Source organism: Procambarus clarkii, chromosome 62, assembly GCF_040958095.1.
Source record: "Procambarus clarkii isolate CNS0578487 chromosome 62, FALCON_Pclarkii_2.0, whole genome shotgun sequence".
NCBI lineage: Eukaryota > Metazoa > Arthropoda > Malacostraca > Decapoda > Cambaridae > Procambarus > Procambarus clarkii.
The window spans coordinates 31135020-31155139 of record NC_091211.1 but is presented as its reverse complement, the minus strand read 5'-3'; the positions used below and the strand labels follow the sequence as shown (position 1 = coordinate 31155139).

The 20120-nt window shown below is 52.5% G+C and overlaps 1 protein-coding gene across 1 annotated transcript; it reads left to right on the top strand.

The window, feature by feature from the left end:
- The first annotated feature begins 5997 nt into the window (after positions 1-5997).
- On the top strand, positions 5998-17686 carry LOC138354406 (coagulation factor V-like). The gene is made up of 2 exons (XM_069308594.1): positions 5998-6047; positions 16399-17686. Exons 1-2 carry the CDS (start codon positions 5998-6000, stop codon positions 17684-17686), a joined length of 1338 nt encoding a protein of 445 aa, XP_069164695.1.
- Positions 17687-20120: the final 2434 nt, after the last annotated feature.

The following is a 20120-nucleotide window of genomic DNA, read 5'->3' as shown; positions in this document are numbered from 1 at the left end:
GTGTGGTGACAGGTGTGTGGGGGGGGGACAGGTGTAAATAACAGTTGTGGTGCATATACCCATCACATTTAAAACAAATTTCTTAATAAACATTACAACATTTTAACTAAGTCTATAATAAAAAAAAAATCAAAATGTAAATATTTACTAAGGAATACTTAAGTAGTCACAAAGTCACGAGAAGAGGAAGAGGAGATATACTTGATATACTTGCACGATATATAACATTAAGAGGCATAATATACCATACAAGATCCACACTAATGCTGTCATATGCGGTAGACTGCTCCCTCTCGACCACAAATATTCTCTTAAATCTCTAATTAAATCTTGAAGCCATAGTGAACTACTGAGCCGCATATAAACTGATAAATCCTTAATTAAATGCTAAATCCCTTGTGAACTCCTAATTACTTGGTAATCCAATAAATTGCTGATGGGCTCCTAAAGCCTCTCCTCGTATCCTTCGTCAGTTTATAATTACACTTCTACGCCTAACCCACTACCTCTCTCAATATATATATATATATATATATATATATATATATATATATATATATATATATATATATATATATATATATATATATATATGTCGTACCTAGTAGCCAGAATAGACTTCTCAGCCTACTATGCAAGGCCCAATTTGCCTAATAAGTCAAGTTTTCATGAATTAATTGTTTTTCGACTACCTAACCTACCTAACCTAACCTAACCTAACTTTTTTGGCTACCTAACCTAACCTATAAAGATAGGTTAGGTAGGGTTGGTTAGGTTCGGTCATATATCTACGTTAATTTTAACTCCAATAAAAAAAATTGACGTCATACATAATGAAATGGGTAGCTTTATCATTTCAAAAGAAGAAAATTAGAGAAAATATATTAATTCTGGAAAACTTGGCTTATTAGGCAAATCGGGCCTTGCATAGTAGGCTGAGAAGTGCGTTCTGGCTACTAGGTACGACATTATATATAATACACACTAGCTGTACCCGGCCATGCATGTGCAACGCATGTGCTTTTCTGAGCCATAGCAACCTTCCCCTGTCTCCCAGTCCTCCCAACCATTTCCCCCCTCCACCGTCCCCTCATAATCCCCAACATTTCCCCCTCCCTTGTCCCTTTGTCCTCCCCACCATCCCCCACTCCATCGTCCCCTCCTCCTCCCCACCATTCCCCACTCTTCCGATGCATTCCCAAATGATCTGATGTTCCCATCAGAAAATTGGGAACATTAAATGATCTGATGTTCCCATCACTAAAATATTAGAAAAATTTAAAAAAACGAAATAAAAAACAATGAAAAATAAAAAAATAAACTATACTCACGTATGGTAAACAACACAGCGCAATTCCAACGCAATGTCACACAAAATAATTAAATCAAAATGAAAACAAATCGAAATCTATGAAAATTCAATTTATCAATGCAATCGGAAACATTGAAATGGAATCGTTACATATTTAGTATAGCGTGTGTTGCCATTACGTCCAACAGATGGCGCTGTTTAAAAAAAAATCCTGTCACAGGTGAGGCTTGTACATAGTAGATTTTTAAAATTGCACACCTATTCGAATGCAACGTTGTGTCAAACTTTCAAAGCAATGCCAAAAGAGGTTTCGAAGATTTCCCTCACGTGAAAAGCACATGGAAAACGTAGTTTAAAAAAAAAAAATGTTTTTACCAATCACAGAATATTCCTCCTCGTGTTGTTCCTTCTTTGCCCCCGTGGAGAGTCCCCCTTCCGCAGTTTTGTACATCCTTGACCCGTATCACTAAAGCTTTTACCCCTCCTACGGTTCTAAAACGCCTTTTCCTTGAGCACTTTTCTTCTCACTTCCGCTCCGTTTCTGTCTTCACCGATGGGTCTAAGTCTGCGGACGGTGTTGGCTACTCTGTTGTTAGAGTAGATTTCCTGATCACATATAAGTGTGATCAGGAAATTATATTTAGCGCCCTCTGATTATCCCGCACATTTGATGGTGCTACACAGCCTTCCCGGTTTGGTGCCTTCTTTTGATAATTACTTACTTACCCATCACAGACGTGACATCTATATAGTATGTGTATAAAAACCCGCTCGGATGCGAATGGAACGTTGCGTAAAATTTTCAAAGCAATCAGTAAAGAACTTCCAAAGATTAGCGATTTTGAACAAACGAATATTTACATTTATATATACTGGCTGTACCCGGCCACGCGTTGCTGTGGCTCAGCAATGCATGGCCGTTGCTGAGCCACAGCATCCTTCCCCTGTCTCCCAGTCCTCCCCACCATCCCCCACTCTAGTATCCCCTCGTCCTCCCCACCTCCCAGTCCCCCGTCCCCACGTCCTCCCTAACATTCCCCCCCCCATCCCCTGCATCCTCCCTACCATCCCCCACTCCCCTCTCCCTTTGTACTCCCCACCCTTCTCCGTTCCCCAGTCCCCTCATCCCGACAATCCCCAACTCCCCCGTCCCCTCGTCCTCACAACCATCACTCCCTCTCCTGTCTCCTCGTCCTTCCTACCATCTCCCACTCCTATTTTCCGTCATCCCCACCATTCCCCACTCCCTCGTCCTCCCCACCATTCCCCACTCCCTCGTCCGATGCATTCCCAAATTATCTGATGTTCCCATCAGAAAAGTGGAAACATCAAATAATCTGAAGTTCCCATCACTAAAATATAAGAAAAACAGCTAAAAAAATTAAATGAAAAACATTGAAAAAAATATATATAAACGTTATTCACGAAATGAACGGTATGGTAAACAACACAGCTCAATTCCAACGTAATGTCACAGAAAATAATTAAATCAAATTGAAAATAAATCGAAATATATGAAAATTAAATTTATCAATGAAATTGGAAGCATTGAAATGGAATAGTAACATATTTAGTATAGCGTGTGTTGCTCTTACATGCAACAGGAGCTGTTTTTTTTTTTAACATATTTTTACTTGTCACAGGTGTGCCATCTATACTTATGCTCACAAAATGATGTATGGTAAACAACACAGCTCAATTCCATGACAATACCATTAAATCAAAATGAAAATAAATCAAAATCTATGAAAATTTAATTTGTCAGTGCAATCGGAAACATTGAAATGGAATCGAAACATATTTAGTATAGTGTGTATTGCTATTACGTGCAACAGATGGCACTGTTTTTCAAAAAAGCATGTTTTTACCTGTCACAGGGTTGGTATCTATATAGTAGGCATATAAAAACACGCACGTATTTGAATGGAACGTTGTGTGAAAATTTCAAAGCAATCTGTGAAGACTAGCGATTTTGAACAAACGAACATTTATATAAATATAAATATATTTATATATATATAAATATATATATATATATATATATAAATATATATATATATATTTATATATATATATATATATTTATATATATATATATATATATATATATATATATATATATATATATAATATATATATAAATATATGTATGTAATATTTATATAGGGGTACCATCTCTGGTGCAAGTGTAGGGACCCATAGCCTCGGAGAAGAAAATAAAGAGTACTCAGAGAAGACCTTGTGGATCCTCACTGAACACTTTGATATTTTCTTCTCCTACCACCCCTATTCTTTTTGTATGTGTGTATATATATCTAACTTTATTTTAAAACTTCATTACACAAAAAGGGTTACAGCATTGGTTACATGCAGGGTGCAAGGCTGCTTGTCACAGGCTGTAGAGCTCCTCCAGCTCCTCAGATGGCGGGCAGGAACCATGGATGCAGTGAGCATTTCCTCTCTGGATCGCCACACTAAGGCGCTGAAAGAGAAAACTGGCGGCTCTAAGGTCTCTAGTTGTTTCAGTTAGCTTGGAGCCCAGCTCCTTCAAAAAACTAGCAGCTCTTTTACCCCAGGCACCAAGTGTCTCTGAGGCAATGGGGACAAAATTGTAGTGGTGATCAAGGTCTCTGTATTTACGTGACTTGGCTGCTTCCCGGTGACTGGCAGCACCTCCTGCCTGTGCAGCACTGAAGTCAACATAGGTGTTGGCTAAAGTTGAAACGCAAGTGTAGTCCCACACCAACTGTCTACCATTCTTCCAGGGAATCACCGTGATCCTGTCTGGGCGACCGACAGGCTCATCAAAGTTGCGGAGCATTAGGTATCGGGGTTCTCTCTCTGCTGGACAACCGGCTGTGGTAAGGCTGTCTCTTAATAATGTCATTAACGTCGCCGAGTGTTGCATGCCAGTCTCCTGTCCTTTGGCAGAGAAGGCCATGCCATCCGTACCTGTCGGCCTCTGCCTCGCCGCAAATACACCTGTATTCAGTGTGGATTGGGATAGCCAGGAGGAGAGCCACGGCAATTCGGAGGGCCTGCGGTGTGAGACGGGTGCCGGTTGCTGACATTGGGGTTGCTAATAGGAAGTCACCTGCATGGGGAGCTGCTTCAGCTCTAAGTCGGGCAGTGTCATGTGGTGGTGTCGCAGCTTCTAGCAAAGTTGCAGCTTCTTGGTCGGCAGTGGGGCGATCCCAGCTGGATTGCTTATGGGCTTCAGAAAGAGGTGGTTGGGGTGCTGATCCTGCAAGATTATATATATATATATATATATATATATATGTCGTACCTAGTAGCCAGAACTCACTTCTCAGCCTACTATGCAAGGCCCGATTTGCCTAATAAGCCAAGTTTTCCTGAATTAATATATTTTCTCTATTTTTTTTCTTATGAAATGATAAAGCTACCTATTTCATTATGTATGAGGTCAATTTTGTTTTATTGTAGTTAAAATTAACGTAGATATATGACCGAACCTAACCAACCCTACCTAACCTAACCTAACCTATCTTTAAAGGTTAGGTTAGGTTAGGTAGCCGAAAAAGCTAGGTTAGGTTAGGTTAGGTTGGTTAGGTAGTCGAAAAACAATTAATTCATGAAAACTTGGCTTATTAGGCAAATCGGGCCTTGCATAGTAGGCTGAGAAGTGCGTTCTGGCTACTAGGTACGACATATATATATATATATATATATATATATATATATATATATATATATATATATATATATATATATATATATATAATTATATAATATAATTATATAATATGAAATGTGTGTGTGTAAAGAGAAAGGGATGGGGAAGGAGAATGGGAATCTGCAGGAGGTGATCTTCGGAAGTATCGTTTTGCTTTAAATACTTCTTGAGACTTTAGAAAAGAAAATAACGAGAGTTATCACGAGGAATCCAATCCCCAAACCACCTGCCAAGCCCCTCTCCTGGTCCACCAGCCCAGCTACGACCTATGTCTTCGACTATGGTCTACGACCAGACAAGAGAGAGGTGGGCAGACTGCGTATTTTTGGATAGCCAGAGCGTCTTTGACACAGTACCACACAAGAGGCTAGTGAAAAAGCTAGAGATGCAGGCTGGAGTGAAAGGGAAGGTACTCCATTGGATAAGGGAGTACCTAAGCAACAGGAGACAGCGAAGTCAGTGTGAGGGGTGTGGTCTCAGATTGGCGTGACGTTACAAGTGGAGTCCCGCAGGGATCAGTCCATGGACCTATACTGTTTCTGATATATGTAAATGATCTCCCGGAGGGTATAGACTCGTTTTTCTCACTGTTTGCCGATGATGCAAAAATTATGAGGAGGATTAAGCCGGAGGAAGATAGTATGAGGCTACAAGATGACCTAGGCAGACTGAATGAATGGTCCAACAAATGGCTATTAAAGTTCAAGCCGAGTAAATGTAAGGTAATGAAACTAGGCAGTGGAAACAGGAGGCCAGAAACAGGATACCGAATGGGAGATGAAGTCCTCCATGAAACGGAAAGAGAGAAAGATCTAGGAGTTGATATCACACTAAACCTGTCTTCCGAAGCCCACATAAAAAGAATAACATCGGCGGCGTATGCGAGGCTGGCTAACATCAGAACTGTCTTCAGGAACCTGTGTAAGGAATCATTTAGGACCTTGTATACCACATATGTAAGACCAATCCTGGAGTATGCAGCCCCAGCATGGAGCCCGTACCTTGTCTAACACAAGATGATTTGGAAAAAGTTCAGAGGTATGTCACTAGGCTAGTCCCAGAACTAAGAGGCATGAGTTACGAGGAAAGGCTAAATGAAATGAACCTAACTTTGCTGGAAGATAGAAGAGCTCGGGGAGACATGATCACTACCTACAAAATTCTAAGATTTTAACACTGGCGGAACACGAACAAGGGGACATAGGTGGAGACTGAGTACCCACATGAGCCACAGGGACGTTAGAAAGAACTTTTTCAGTGTCAGAGTAGTTAACAGGTGGAATGCATTAGGCAGTGATGTGGTGGAGGCTGACTCCATACACAGTTTACAATGTAGATATGATAGAGCCCAGTAGGCTCAGGAACCTGTACACCAGTTGATTGACAGTTGAGAGGCGGGACCAAAGAGCCAGAGCTCAACCCCCGCAAGCACAATTAGACGAGTACAGCCAGGTGAGTACATACCAGGCCCCTCCCCTGGTCCAGCACCCCAGCCCACCTCCACAACCCAGCACCTCAACACACAACCTAATCCTCTCCTCCAGCCCACAACCTAAATCAACCTCCATAACCCGTCTTCAGCTAGCCCTCTACACAAGCCCACCTCTCTATAGCAGGCTTCCTTAGCCCATCACTAGACTATCCTCCTAGCCCACTTCATCATCCCAGCTCCCCTAGCCCACCCCACCACACCCCAAGAGCCTAGCCCTCCCTCACCATCCCAAAAACCGTATACCCCAGGCCACGACCCCCCTCCCCATCCCTCGTCCCTCCTGAGTGGGCCATCGGTCACTCAGGTGACGGAGGCAGGGGTGTATACCCCGGGGGCGGCGGCGGTCCGTCTCAGCGCCCCGCCTGCTGAAGACCTGTGGCCAAACTTGTGAGACAAATCTTACCCCGTTAAGGAGAACTTAATGGCTGGGTAGAGCAGCCGTCTTCGCTAAATATATGCTTAGTATAACTCGCTCACCCTGAGCCTTCTTTACTGAGACGGAAGTGGGCGAGGTGTCTCTCTCTCTCTCTAGCGCTCTCTCTCTCTCTCTCTCTCTCTCTCTCTCTCTCTCTCTCTCTCTCTCTCTCTCTCTCTCTCTCTCTCTCTCTCTCTCTCTCGCTCGCTCGCTCGCTCGCTCTCTCGCTCTCTCTCTCTTGCTCTCTCTCTCTCGCTCTCTCTCTCGCTCTCTCTCTCTCTCTCTCTCTCTCTCTCTCTCTCTCTCTCTCTCTCTCTCTCTCTCTCTCTCTCTCTCTCTCTCTCTCTCTCTCTCTCTCTCTCTCTCTCTCTCTCTCGTCACCCGTGACCTGAGGAACAGTTGCACGAGGATCATGGAGTCTTAAACACGCCATAAAAGACTAATGAAGTAACAAAGTAATAAATAGTAAAAGTAATAAAAAGTACAATTTAAATTACAATAAATAAAATACATTTCTGTTGCAATGAATGATGAAAAATAACACTGATAAATAACGAGACAACAACAGTAAATGACAATAAATCAAATAATTGATGTAACAATAAAGACACATTCTAATAAAGGTCACCGAGCTTGGCACATCCGGGACATTCTAATAAAGGTCACCGAGCTTGGCACATCCGGGACATTCTAATAAAGGATCACCGAGCTTGGCACATCCGGGACATTCTAATAAAGATCACCGAGCTTGGCACATCCGGGACATTCTAATAAAGGTCACCGAGCTTGGCACATCCGGGACATTCTAATAAAGGTCACCGAGCTTGGCACATCCGGGACATTCTAATAAAGGTCACCGAACTTGGCACATCCGGGACATTCTAATAAAGGTCACCGAGCTTGGCACATCCTGGACATTCTAATAAAGGTCACCGAGCTTGGCACATCCGGGACATTCTAATAAAGGTCACCGAACTTGGCACATCCGGGACATTCTAATAAAGGTCACCGAGCTTGGCACATCCTGGACATTCTAATAAAGGTCACCGAGCTTGGCACATCCGGGACATTCTAATAAAGGTCACCGAGCTTGGCACATCCTGGACATTCTAATAAAGGTCACCGAGCTTGGCACATCCGGGACATTCTAATAAAGGTCACCGAGCTTGGCACATCCGGGACATTCTAATAAAGGTCACCGAGCTTGGCACATCCGGGACATTCTAATAAAGGTCACCGAGCTTGGCACATCCTGGACATTCTAATAAAGGTCACCGAGCTTGGCACATCCGGGACATTCTAATAAAGGTCACCGAGCTTGGCACATCCGGGACATTCTAATAAAGGTCACCGAGCTTGGCACATCCGGGACATTCTAATAAAGGTCACCGAGCTTGGCACATCCGGGACATTCTAATAAAGGTCACCGAGCTTGGCACATCCGGGACATTCTAATAAAGGTCACCGAGCTTGGCACATCCGGGACATTCTAATAAAGGTCACCGAGCTTGGCACATCCTGGACATTCTAATAAAGGTCACCGAGCTTGGCACATCCGGGACATTCTAATAAAGGTCACCGAGCTTGGCACATCCGGGACATTCTAATAAAGGTCACCGAGCTTGGCACATCCGGGACATTCTAATAAAGGTCACCGAGCTTGGCACATCCTGGACATTCTAATAAAGGTCACCGAGCTTGGCACATCCGGGACATTCTAATAAAGATCACCGAACTTGGCACATCCGGGACATTCTAATAAAGATCACCGAACTTGGCACATCCTGGACATTAATTTAACTCAATTCTGGAAAATAAAATTAACATGAATGCGATCTTTGCGCGCGATGTCTGCCGCGAACGTCAGCGGTTAGCGTAGTGAATATTGGAGAAATTGGCGTTACATGCACCTCATAATCTTCAAATTGCCTCCCCTGTGGGTCGTACTGCTCCCCTGTTGTCGTGCTGGCCCCCCTGAAGGTCGTACTGCCTCCTCTGTAGGTCGTACCTCCCCCCTGTGGGTCGTACTGGCCCTCTGTGGGTCGTACTGCTCCCCTGTGGGTCGTGCTGCTCCCCTGTGGGTCGTGCTGCTCCCCTGTGGGTCGTACTGCTCCCCTGAGGGTCGTACTGCTTCCCCTGTGGGTCGTACTGCTCCCTTGTGGGTCGTACTGCTCCCCTGTGGGTCGTACTGGCCCCCCCCTGTGGGTCGTACTGGCCCCCCTGTGGGTCGTACTGGCCCCCCTGTCGGTCGTGCTGCCCCCCTGTGGGTCGTGTTGGCCCCCTGTGGGTCGTGCTGGCCCCCTGTGGGTCGTACTGGGTCCCTGTGGGTCGTACTGGCCCCCTGTGGGTCGTGCTGGTCCTCTGTGGGTCGTGCTGGCCCTCTGTGGGTCGTGCTGGCCCTCTGTGGGTCGTGCTAGCCCTCTGTGGATCGTATTGCCCCCCTGTGGGTCGTACTGGCCCTCTGTGGGTCGTGCTGGCCCTCTGTGGATCGTACTGCCCCCCTGTGGGTCGTACTGGTCCCCTGTGGGTCGTGCTGGCCCTCTGTGGATCGTACTGCCCCCCTGTGGGTCGTGCTGGCCCTCTGTGGGTCGTGCTGGCCCTCTGTGGATCGTGCTGGCCCTCTGTGGGTCGTACTGGCCCCCTGTGGGTCGTGCTGGCCCTCTGTGGGTCGTACGGGCCCCTATGGGTCGTACTAGCCCCTGTGGGTCGTACTAGCCCCCCCTGTGGGTCGTACTGCTCCCCTGTGGATCGTACTGGCCCTCTGTGGATCGTACTGCTCCCCTGTGGGTCGTACTGGCCCCTGTGGGTCGTACTGCCTCCCCTGTGGGTCGTACTGGCTCCCCTGAGGGTCGTACTGGCTCCCCTGAGGGTCGTACTGGCTCCCCTGAGGGTCGTACTGGCCCTGTAGGTCGTACTGCCCCCCTGTGGGTCGTACTGCCTCCCCTGTGGGTCGTACTGCCTCCCCTGTGGGTCGTACTGCCTCCCCTGTGGGTCGTACTGCCTCCCCTGTGTGTCGTACTGCCTCCCCTGTGGGTCGTACTGCCTCCCCTGTAGGTCGTACTGCCTCCCCTGTGGGTCGTACTGCTCCCCTGCGGGTCGTACTGCCCCACAAGGGAGCACTAGATGAAGAATTGGTCGAAATTATGGTCTATCCACTTGGACTGGTCGGCTTGGAGCCGGCCTAGTTGCATCTTGGAGGGCCGGCGTTCGATGCTTAATGGTCCAGGTCGTTGGGTGCCGTTCTTGCCCCTCGTCTACTTCCCTCCTCGTCGTATCCCAGCTCCTTGTCATCGTATCCCAGCTCCTTGCCCTCGTATCCCAGCTCCTTGTCCTCGTATCCCAGCTCCTTGTCCTCGTATCCCAGCTCCTTGTCCTCGTACCCCAGCTCCTTGTCCTCATATCCCAGCTCCTTGTCCTCGTACCCCAGCTCCTTGTCCTCATATCCCAGCTCCTTGTCCTCGTATCCCAGCTCCTTGTCCTCGTACCCCAGCTCCTTGTCCTCATATCCCAGCTCCTTGCCCTCGTATCCCAGCTCCTTGTCCTCGTATCCCAGCTCCTTGTCCTCGTACCCCAGCTCCTTGACCTCATATCCCAGCTCCTTGTCCTCGTACCCCAGCTCCTTGTCCTCATATCCCAGCTCCTTGTCCTCGTATCCCAGCTCCTTGTCCTCGTACCCCAGCTCCTTGTCCTCATATCCCAGCTCCTTGTCCTCATATCCCAGCTCCTTGTCCTCGTATCCCAGCTCCTTGTCCTCGTATCCCAGCTCCTTGTCCTCTTATCCCAGCTCCTTGTCCTCATATCATAACTCCTTGTGCTCGTATCCCAACTCCTTGTCCTCATATCCCAGCTCCTTGTCCTCGTACCCCAGCTCCTTGTCCTCATATCCCAGCTCCTTGTCCTCGTATCCCAGCTCCTTGTCCTCGTATCCCAGCTCCTTGTCCTCGTATCATAACTCCTTGTCCTCGTATCCCAGCTCCTTGTCCTCGTATCCCAGCTCCTTGTCCTCATATCCCAGCTCCTTGTCGTATCCCAGCTCCTTGTCCTTGTATCCCAGCTCCTTGTCCTCGTATCATAACTCCTTGTCCTCGTATCCCAGCTCCTTGTCCTCGTATCCCAGCTCCTTGTCCTCGTATCCCAGCTCCTTGTCCTCATAACCCAGCTCCTTGTCGTATCCCAGCTCCTTGTCCTCGTATCCCAGCTCCTTGTCCTCGTATCCCAGCTCCTTGTCCTCGTATCCCAGCTCCTTGTCCTCGTATCCCGGCTCCTTGTCCTCGTATCCCAGCTCCTTGTCCTCGTATCCCAGCTCCTTGTCCTTGTATCCCAGCTACTTGTCCTCGTATCCCAGCTGCTTGTCCTCGTACCCCAGCTCCTTGTCCTCGTATCCAAGCTCCTTGTCCTCGTATCCCAGCTCCTTGTCCTCGTATCCCAGCTCCTCGTCCTCGTACCCCAGCTCCTTGTCCTCGTACCCCAGTTCCTTGTCCTCGTATCCAAGCTCCTTGTCCTCGTATCCCAGCCCCTTGTCCTCGTATCCCAGCTCCTCGTCCTCGTATCCCAGCTCCTTGTCCTCGTACCCCAGCTCCTTGTTCTCATATCCCAGCTCCTTGTCCTCGTATCCCAGCTCCTTGTCCTCGTATCCCAGCTCCTTGTCCTCGTATCCCAGCTCCTTGTCCTCGTATCCCAGCTCCTTGTCCTCGTATCCCAGCTCCTTGTCCTCGTATCCAAGCTCCTTGTCCTCATTCTGGCTTAGCTCTCTCTCCTCATGACAGTCTTTTCAAAATAAACTCGTTTAAACTACTCTAAACATCACTATTAAAAGAGAGTGAATATAGTCATTGCATTAATCTGTTGCTGTTGAGAAGGCGGGTACTAGAGCTGGAGCACGACCCAGCAAGCCCCTCTACATGTAGGGTAGTACACAAAGTCCACCACAGAGAGGGAGGGGAAGCCCCTCTACATGTAGGGTAGTACACAATAGTCCACCACAGAGAGGGAGGGGAAGCCCCTCTACATGTAGGGTAGTACACATAGTCCACCACAGAGAGGGAGGGGAAGCCCCTCTACATGTAGGGTAGTACACATAGTCCACCACAGAGAGGGAGGGGAATGTGGTCCACCACAGAGAGGGAGGGGAAGCCCCTCTACATGTAGGGTAGTACACAAAGTCCACCACAGAGAGGGAGGGGAATGTGGTCCACCACAGAGAGGGAGGGGAAGCCCCTCTACATGTAGGGTAGTACACAAAGTCCACCACAGAGAGGGAGGGGAATGTGGTCCACCACAGAGAGGGAGGGGAATGTGGTCCACCACAGAGAGGGAGGGGAATGTGGTCCACCACAGAGAGGGAGGGGAATGTGGTCCACCACAGAGAGGGAGGGGAATGTGGTCCACCACAGAGAGGGAGGGGAATGTGGTCCACCACAGAGAGGGAGGGGAATGTGGTCCACCACAGAGAGGGAGGGGAATGTGGTCCACCACAGAGAGGGAGGGGAATGTGGTCCACCACAGAGAGGGAGGGGAATGTGGTCCACCACAGAGAGGGAGGGGAATGTGGTCCACCACAGAGAGGGAGGGGAATGTGGTCCACCACAGAGAGGGAGGGGAATGTGGTCCACCACAGAGAGGGAGGGGAATGTGGTCCACCACAGAGAGGGAGGGGAATGTGGTCCACCACAGAGAGGGAGGGGAATGTGGTCCACCACAGAGAGGGAGGGGAATGTGGTCCACCACAGAGAGGGAGGGGAATGTGGTCCACCACAGAGAGGGAGGGGAATGTGGTCCACCACAGAGAGGGAGGGGAATGTGGTCCACCACAGAGAGGGAGGGGAATGTGGTCCACCACAGAGAGGGAGGGGGAATGTGGTCCACCACAGAGAGGGAGGGGAATGTGGTCCACCACAGAGAGGGAGGGGAATGTGGTCCACCACAGAGAGGGAGGGGAATGTGGTCCACCACAGAGAGGGAGGGGAATGTGGTCCACCACAGAGAGGGAGGGGAATGTGGTCCACCACAGAGAGGGAGGGGAATGTGGTCCACCACAGAGAGGGAGGGGAATGTGGTCCACCACAGAGAGGGAGGGGAATGTGGTCCACCACAGAGAGGGAGGGGAATGTGGTCCACCACAGAGAGGGAGGGGAATGTGGTCCACCACAGAGAGGGAGGGGAATGTGGTCCACCACAGAGAGGGAGGGGAATGTGGTCCACCACAGAGAGGGAGGGGAATGTGGTCCACCACAGAGAGGGAGGGGAATGTGGTCCACCACAGAGAGGGAGGGGAATGTGGTCCACCACAGAGAGGGAGGGGAATGTGGTCCACCACAGAGAGGGAGGGGAATGTGGTCCACCACAGAGAGGGAGGGGAATGTGGTCCACCACAGAGAGGGAGGGGAATGTGGTCCACCACAGAGAGGGAGGGGAATGTGGTCCACCACAGAGAGGGAGGGGAATGTGGTCCACCACAGAGAGGGAGGGGAATGTGGTCCACCACAGAGAGGGAGGGGAATGTGGTCCACCACAGAGAGGGAGGGGAATGTGGTCCACCACAGAGAGGGAGGGGAATGTGGTCCACCACAGAGAGGGAGGGGAATGTGGTCCACCACAGAGAGGGAGGGGAATGTGGTCCACCACAGAGAGGGAGGGGAATGTGGTCCACCACAGAGAGGGAGGGGAATGTGGTCCACCACAGAGAGGGAGGGGAATGTGGTCCACCACAGAGAGGGAGGGGAATGTGGTCCACCACAGAGAGGGAGGGGAATGTGGTCCACCACAGAGAGGGAGGGGAATGTGGTCCACCACAGAGAGGGAGGGGAATGTGGTCCACCACAGAGAGGGAGGGGAATGTGGTCCACCACAGAGAGGGAGGGGAATGTGGTCCACCACAGAGAGGGAGGGGAATGTGGTCCACCACAGAGAGGGAGGGGAATGTGGTCCACCACAGAGAGGGAGGGGAATGTGGTCCACCACAGAGAGGGAGGGGAATGTGGTCCACCACAGAGAGGGAGGGGAATGTGGTCCACCACAGAGAGGGAGGGGAATGTGGTCCACGGAATTTAGACGGTTCATTGAGTGGGATTTATTTGTATATATATTATTCTCTTATTCTCCCCCCCCCCCCCCCCACTCCCCTCGGCTTCCTCTCTCCCCATTCCGCCTCCCTACTTCACGGTCTCTAGCCCTCCCTCCCTATTCTGCCTCCCTACCTCACGGTCTCTCGCCCTCCCTCCCTACCTCACGGTCTCTAGCCCTCCCTCCCTATTCTGCCTCCCTACCTCACGGTCTCTAGCCCTCCATCCCTACCTCACGGTCTCTAGCCCTCCCTCCCTATTCTGCCTCCCTACCTCACGGTCTCTAGCCCTCCATCCCTACCTCACGGTCTCTAGCCCTCCCTCCCTATTCTGCCTCCCTACCTCACGGTCTCTAGCCCTCCATCCCTACTTCACGGTCTCTAGCCCTCCCTCCCTATTCTGCCTCCCTACCTCACGGTCTCTAGCCCTCCATCCCTACCTCACGGTCTCTAGCCCTCCATCCCTATTCTGCCTCCCTACCTCACGGTCTCTAGCCCTCCATCCCTACCTCACGGTCTCTAGCCCTCCATCCCTATTCTGCCTCCCTACCTCACGGTCTCTAGCCCTCCATCCCTATTCTGCCTCCCTACCTCACGGTCTCTAGCCCTCCATCCCTATTCTGCCTCCCTACCTCACGGTCTCTAGCCCTCCATCCCTATTCTGCCTCCCTACCTCACGGTCTCTAGCCCTCCATCCCTACCTCACGGTCTCTAGCCCTCCCTCCCTATTCTGCCTCCCTACCTCACGGTCTCTAGCCCTCCCTCCCTATTCTGCCTCCCTACCTCACGGTCTCTAGCCCTCCCTCCCTATTCTGCCTCCCTACCTCACGGTCTCTAGCCCTCCCTCCCTATTCTGCCTCCCTACCTCACGGTCTCTAGCCCTCCATCCCTATTCTGCCTCCCTACCTCACGGTCTCTAGCCCTCCATCCCTATTCTGCCTCCCTACCTCACGGTCTCTAGCCCTCCCTCCCTATTCTGCCTCCCTACCTCACGGTCTCTAGCCCTCCCTCCCTATTCTGCCTCCCTACCTCACGGTCTCTAGCCCTCCATCCCTATTCTGCCTCCCTACCTCACGGTCTCTAGCCCTCCATCCCTATTCTGCCTCCCTACCTCACGGTCTCTAGCCCTCCCTCCCTATTCTGCCTCCCTACCTCACGGTCTCTAGCCCTCCATCCCTATTCTGCCTCCCTACCTCACGGTCTCTAGCCCTCCATCCCTATTCTGCCTCCCTACCTCACGGTCTCTAGCCCTCCCTCCCTATTCTGCCTCCCTACCTCACGGTCTCTAGCCCTCCATCCCTATTCTGCCTCCCTACCTCACGGTCTCTAGCCCTCCATCCCTATTCTGCCTCCCTACCTCACGGTCTCTAGCCCTCCCTCCCTATTCTGCCTCCCTACCTCACGGTCTCTAGCCCTCCATCCCTATTCTGCCTCCCTACCTCACGGTCTCTAGCCCTCCATCCCTATTCTGCCTCCCACCTCACGGTCTCTAGCCCTCCCTCCCTATTCTGCCTCCCTACCTCACGGTCTCTAGCCCTCCCTCCCTATTCTGCCTCCCTACCTCACGGTCTCTAGCCCTCCCTCCCTATTCAGCCTCCCTACCTCACGGTCTCTAGCCCTCCCTCCCTATTCTCTACTGTTCTCTCTCCTTATCTCACAGTCTCTCCTTCTCTCCCTCCCGTCTCTCTCCTAAAGGGCAAAACATGTTCGAGTAACGTTCAGTTAACGTTATTGGCGTTGAATTTCAAGGCAAATTGAGGGGGGGACACCTTTGACAAGCCGCCGGCTTCCTGTCTTTCTTGAGGCCACTAGCGTTAGTTGCCTTCTGGTAAATCAGGAATGAACCTCGATAACTTTTTTTTTTTTTTTTTTTTTTTTTTTTTTTTTTATTAAGTTATGAGGTACATCTGCATTAGTGCAGCTGCCCTAGACTATATGAAGTGGAGTACAGTGTGTCAAAAAAGCTAACTAGGTGATGCTAAGAAATCCCCATCACACAGGATGGTTAGTCATACAGAGGCATGTGATAAGCGGTCTGCACTGGCAGACTCCGGATGCATTTTGAGGATATCAACAACACAAGATTGAATAAGGTAGCAGTGGTAATACAAGTCCCCCATCTCGCAGGATGGTTAGTCATACAGAGCCATGTGTTTAATAGCCTGCACTGGCAAATTTTGGGTATTCTGTGAGGATATCTTCAAGAATACGAGAGTGAATAAAGTAATTGCAAAGCTCCAGGTACCTCATGCCAACTGGTCTGAAAGGTCTAATAACTGGGCATTCAGTGATGTAGTGCGGGAGATCATGCCGTAGTTCCTGCTCACAGAGTTTGCAACTGGAGTGCTCAGGATTGGGAGACCCTCGATAACAGTCGAAAAACTACACATCAACTCTACGGTTAATTAAACTCACATTTCAGTATTCAGAGTGTTGCAATAGGAGTCACTCCTACTTATAGAGGAGAATGGGGAGTCGACCATGAGCAGTTGTGCGAGGCACTACACAACCGCCTGCCCTCCAGCCCCGAACACAACCGCCTGCCCTCCAGCCCCGAACACAACCGCCTGCCCTCCAGCCCCGAACACAACCGCCTGCCCTCCAGTCCCGAACACAACCGCCTGCCCTCCAGCCCCGAACACAACCGCCTGCCCTCCAGCCCCGAACACAACCGCCTGCCCTCCAGTCCCGAACACAACCGCCTGCCCTCCAGTCCCGAACACAACCGCCTGCCCTCCAGCCCCGAACACAACCGGCTGCCCTCCAGCCCCGAACACAACCGCCTGCCCTCCAGTCCCGAACACAACCGCCTGTCATCCAGCCCCGAACACAACCGCCTGCCCTCCACCCCCGAACACAACCGGCTGCCCTCCAGCCCCGAACACAACCGCCTGCCCTCCAGCCCCGAACACAACCGGCTGCCCTCCACCCCCGAACACAACCGCCTGCCCTCCAGCCCCGAACACAACCGGCTGCCCTCCAGCCCCGAACACAACCGGCTGCCCTCCAGCCCCGAACACAACCGGCTGCCCTCCAGCCCCGAACACAACCGCCTGCCCTCCAGCCCCGAACACAACCGCCTGCCCTCCAGCCCCGAACACAACCGCCTGCCCTCCAGTCCCGAACACAACCGCCTGCCCTCCAGCCCCGAACACAACCGCCTGCCCTCCAGCCCCGAACACAACCGCCTGCCCTCCAGTCCCGAACACAACCGCCTGCCCTCCAGTCCCGAACACAACCGCCTGCCCTCCAGCCCCGAACACAACCGGCTGCCCTCCAGCCCCGAACACAACCGCCTGCCCTCCAGTCCCGAACACAACCGCCTGCCATCCAGCCCCGAACACAACCGCCTGCCCTCCACCCCCGAACACAACCGGCTGCCCTCCAGCCCCGAACACAACCGCTTGCCCTCCAGCCCCGAACACAACCGGCTGCCCTCCACCCCCGAACACAACCGCCTGCCCTCCAGCCCCGAACACAACCGGCTGCCCTCCAGTCCCGAACACAACCGGCTGCCCTCCAGTCCCGAACACAACCGGCTGCCCTCCAGCCCCGAACACAACCGGCTGCCCTCCAGCCCCGAACACAACCGGCTGCCCTCCAGCCCCAAACACAACCGCCTGCCCTCCAGCCCCGAACACACAGACATTCCCTCTCATGTAGATTATTATACGGCGCGACGCACTCTGGGAAAATACATTAATATATAAATACGTTGGCCGGCGGCGGACGCCCTTAAGTAGAGTCGTAAACAACTTGGTTATCTCCTGACGATAGCAAACTTTAGTGTCCCCCGCCCCGCCTTCCCCCGCCCCGTCCCGCCTTGCCCGCCCCGTCCCGCCTTGCCCGCCCCGTCCCGCCTTGCCCGCCCCGTCCCGCCTTGCCCGCCGCGTCCCGCCTTGCCCGCCGCGTCCCGCCTTGCCCGCCCCGCCCCGCCTTGCCCGCCCCGTCCCGCCTTGCCCGCCCCGTCCCGCCTTGCCCGCCCCGCCCCGCCTTGCCCGCCTCGAACCGCCTTGCCCGCCCCGTCCCTCCTTGCCCGCCCCGCCTTCCCCCGCCCCGCCCCGCCTTCCCCCGCCCCGCCCCGCCTTCCCCCGCCCCGCCCCGCCTTCCCCCGCCCCGTCCCGCCTTCCTCCGCCCCGTCCCGCCTTCCCCCGCCCCGTCCCGCCTTCCCCCGCCCCATCCCGCCTTCCCCCGCCCCGTCCTGCCTTCCCCCGCCCCGTCCCGCCTTCCCCCGCCCCATCCCGCCTTCCCCCGCCCCGTCCCGCCTTCCCCCGCCCCGTCCCGCCTTCCCCCGCCCCGTCCCGCCTTCCCCCGCCCCGTTCCGCCTTCCCCCGCCCCGTCCCGCCTTCCCCCGCCCCGTCCCGCCTTCCCCCGCCCCGTCCCGCCTTCCCCCGCCCCGTCCCGCCTTCCCCCGCCCCGTCCCGCCTTCCCCCGCCCCGTCCCGCCTTCCCCCGCCCCGTCCCGCCTTCCTCCGCCCCGTCCCGTCTTTTCCCTGCCATTCCACTAAACTTACTCCAGCTTTACCCTCCTTTCGCTATCCCCACCCACTTTCCCCTTATTTCCACCCCCCCCCTCCCTTTCTTTTCCCCTCTCATCCTTTACTATTCCCATACCTCCCCCCTCCCCCCCAGTGCCCCCTGCCCCTCCTCTACCCCCTCCCCCCCACCTGTGCCCCCTGCCCCTACTCTACCCCCTCCCCCCACCTGTACCACCTGCCCCTCCTCTACCCCCTCCCCTCACCTGTGCCCCCTGCCCCTCCTCTACCCCCTCCTCCCCCCCCCCCACTGTGCCACCTACCCCGCTCCACCAATCAGCAGCCACATGCAGAAAAAAGAATTCGCCACAACTCGTTCGTTTCCCTTTGTAAGGCTTCGAATACGTAATGAGACGCGGAGGATCTTGTAGGAAGAAGAAAGAAGGGAGAGAAAGAAGTGGAAGGGAGAGAGAGAGAGAGAGAGAGAGAGAGAGAGAGAGAGAGAGAGAGAGAGAGAGAGAGAGAGAAAGAGAGAGAGAGAGAGAGAGAAAGAGAGAGTAAGGAACTTGGAGGGAAGTGAAGGAAAGAGAAGGGAGGGATAGGCAGGGAGGGATAGGCAGGGAGGGATAGGCAGGGAGGGATAGGCAGGGAGGGATAGGAAATGAGGGATAGGAAGGGAGAGATAGGCAGGGAGAGATAGGCAGGGAGGGATAGGCAGGGAGAGATAGGCAGGGAGGGATAGGCAGGGAGGGATAGGCAGGGAGGGATAGGCAGGGAGGGATAGGCAGGGAGGGATAGGCAGGGAGAGATAGGCAGAATCGTGTTAGGGAGAAATATATGTTGAAGAGTATGAACGAGTGAGGTAGATATCAAGCCATCCTCCTGATACATAGTACTCTGTGTAACCAACAGCAGCAGCAACAGCAATAATTACAATATCATCATCATTGTTGTCATCCATATCATTGTAAACATTACTATTTTTACTAATGTATATTTTTGGTTATTTGCAGGTATGTGCGCGAGGTACCTGAGGTGGATGAGGTAGGTGGATGAGGTAGATGGATGAGGGAGGTGGATGAGGGAGGTGGGTGAGGGAGGTGGGTTAGGTAGATGGATGAGGGAGGTGGGTGAGGTGGGTGGGTGAGGTGGGTGGATGAGGTGGGTGAGGTGGGTGGGTGAGGTAGGTGGATGAGGGAGGTGGGTGAGGTGGGTGGGTGAGGTGGGTGGATGAGGTGGGTGAGGTGGGTGGGTGAGGTGGGTGGATGAGGGAGGTGGGTGAGGGAGGTGGGTGAGGTAGATGGATGAGGGAGGTGGGTGAGGTGGGTGGGTGAGGGAGGTGGGTCAGGGAGGAGCGGAGCCCCGATGATCCCGACGGTGATAGTGAACCCCGATGATCTGGACGGTGATAGTGAACCCCGATGATCTGGACGGTGATAGTGAACCCCGATGATCCCGACCGTGATAGTGAACCCCGATGATCCGGCCGGTGATAGTGAACCCCGATGATCCGGACGGTGATAGTGAACACCGATGATCCGGCCGGTGATAGTGAACACCGATGATCCCGACCGTGATAGTGAACCCCGATGATCCGGACGGTGATAGTGAACACCGATGATCCCGACCGTGATAGTGAACCCCGATGATCCGGACGGTGATAGTGAACA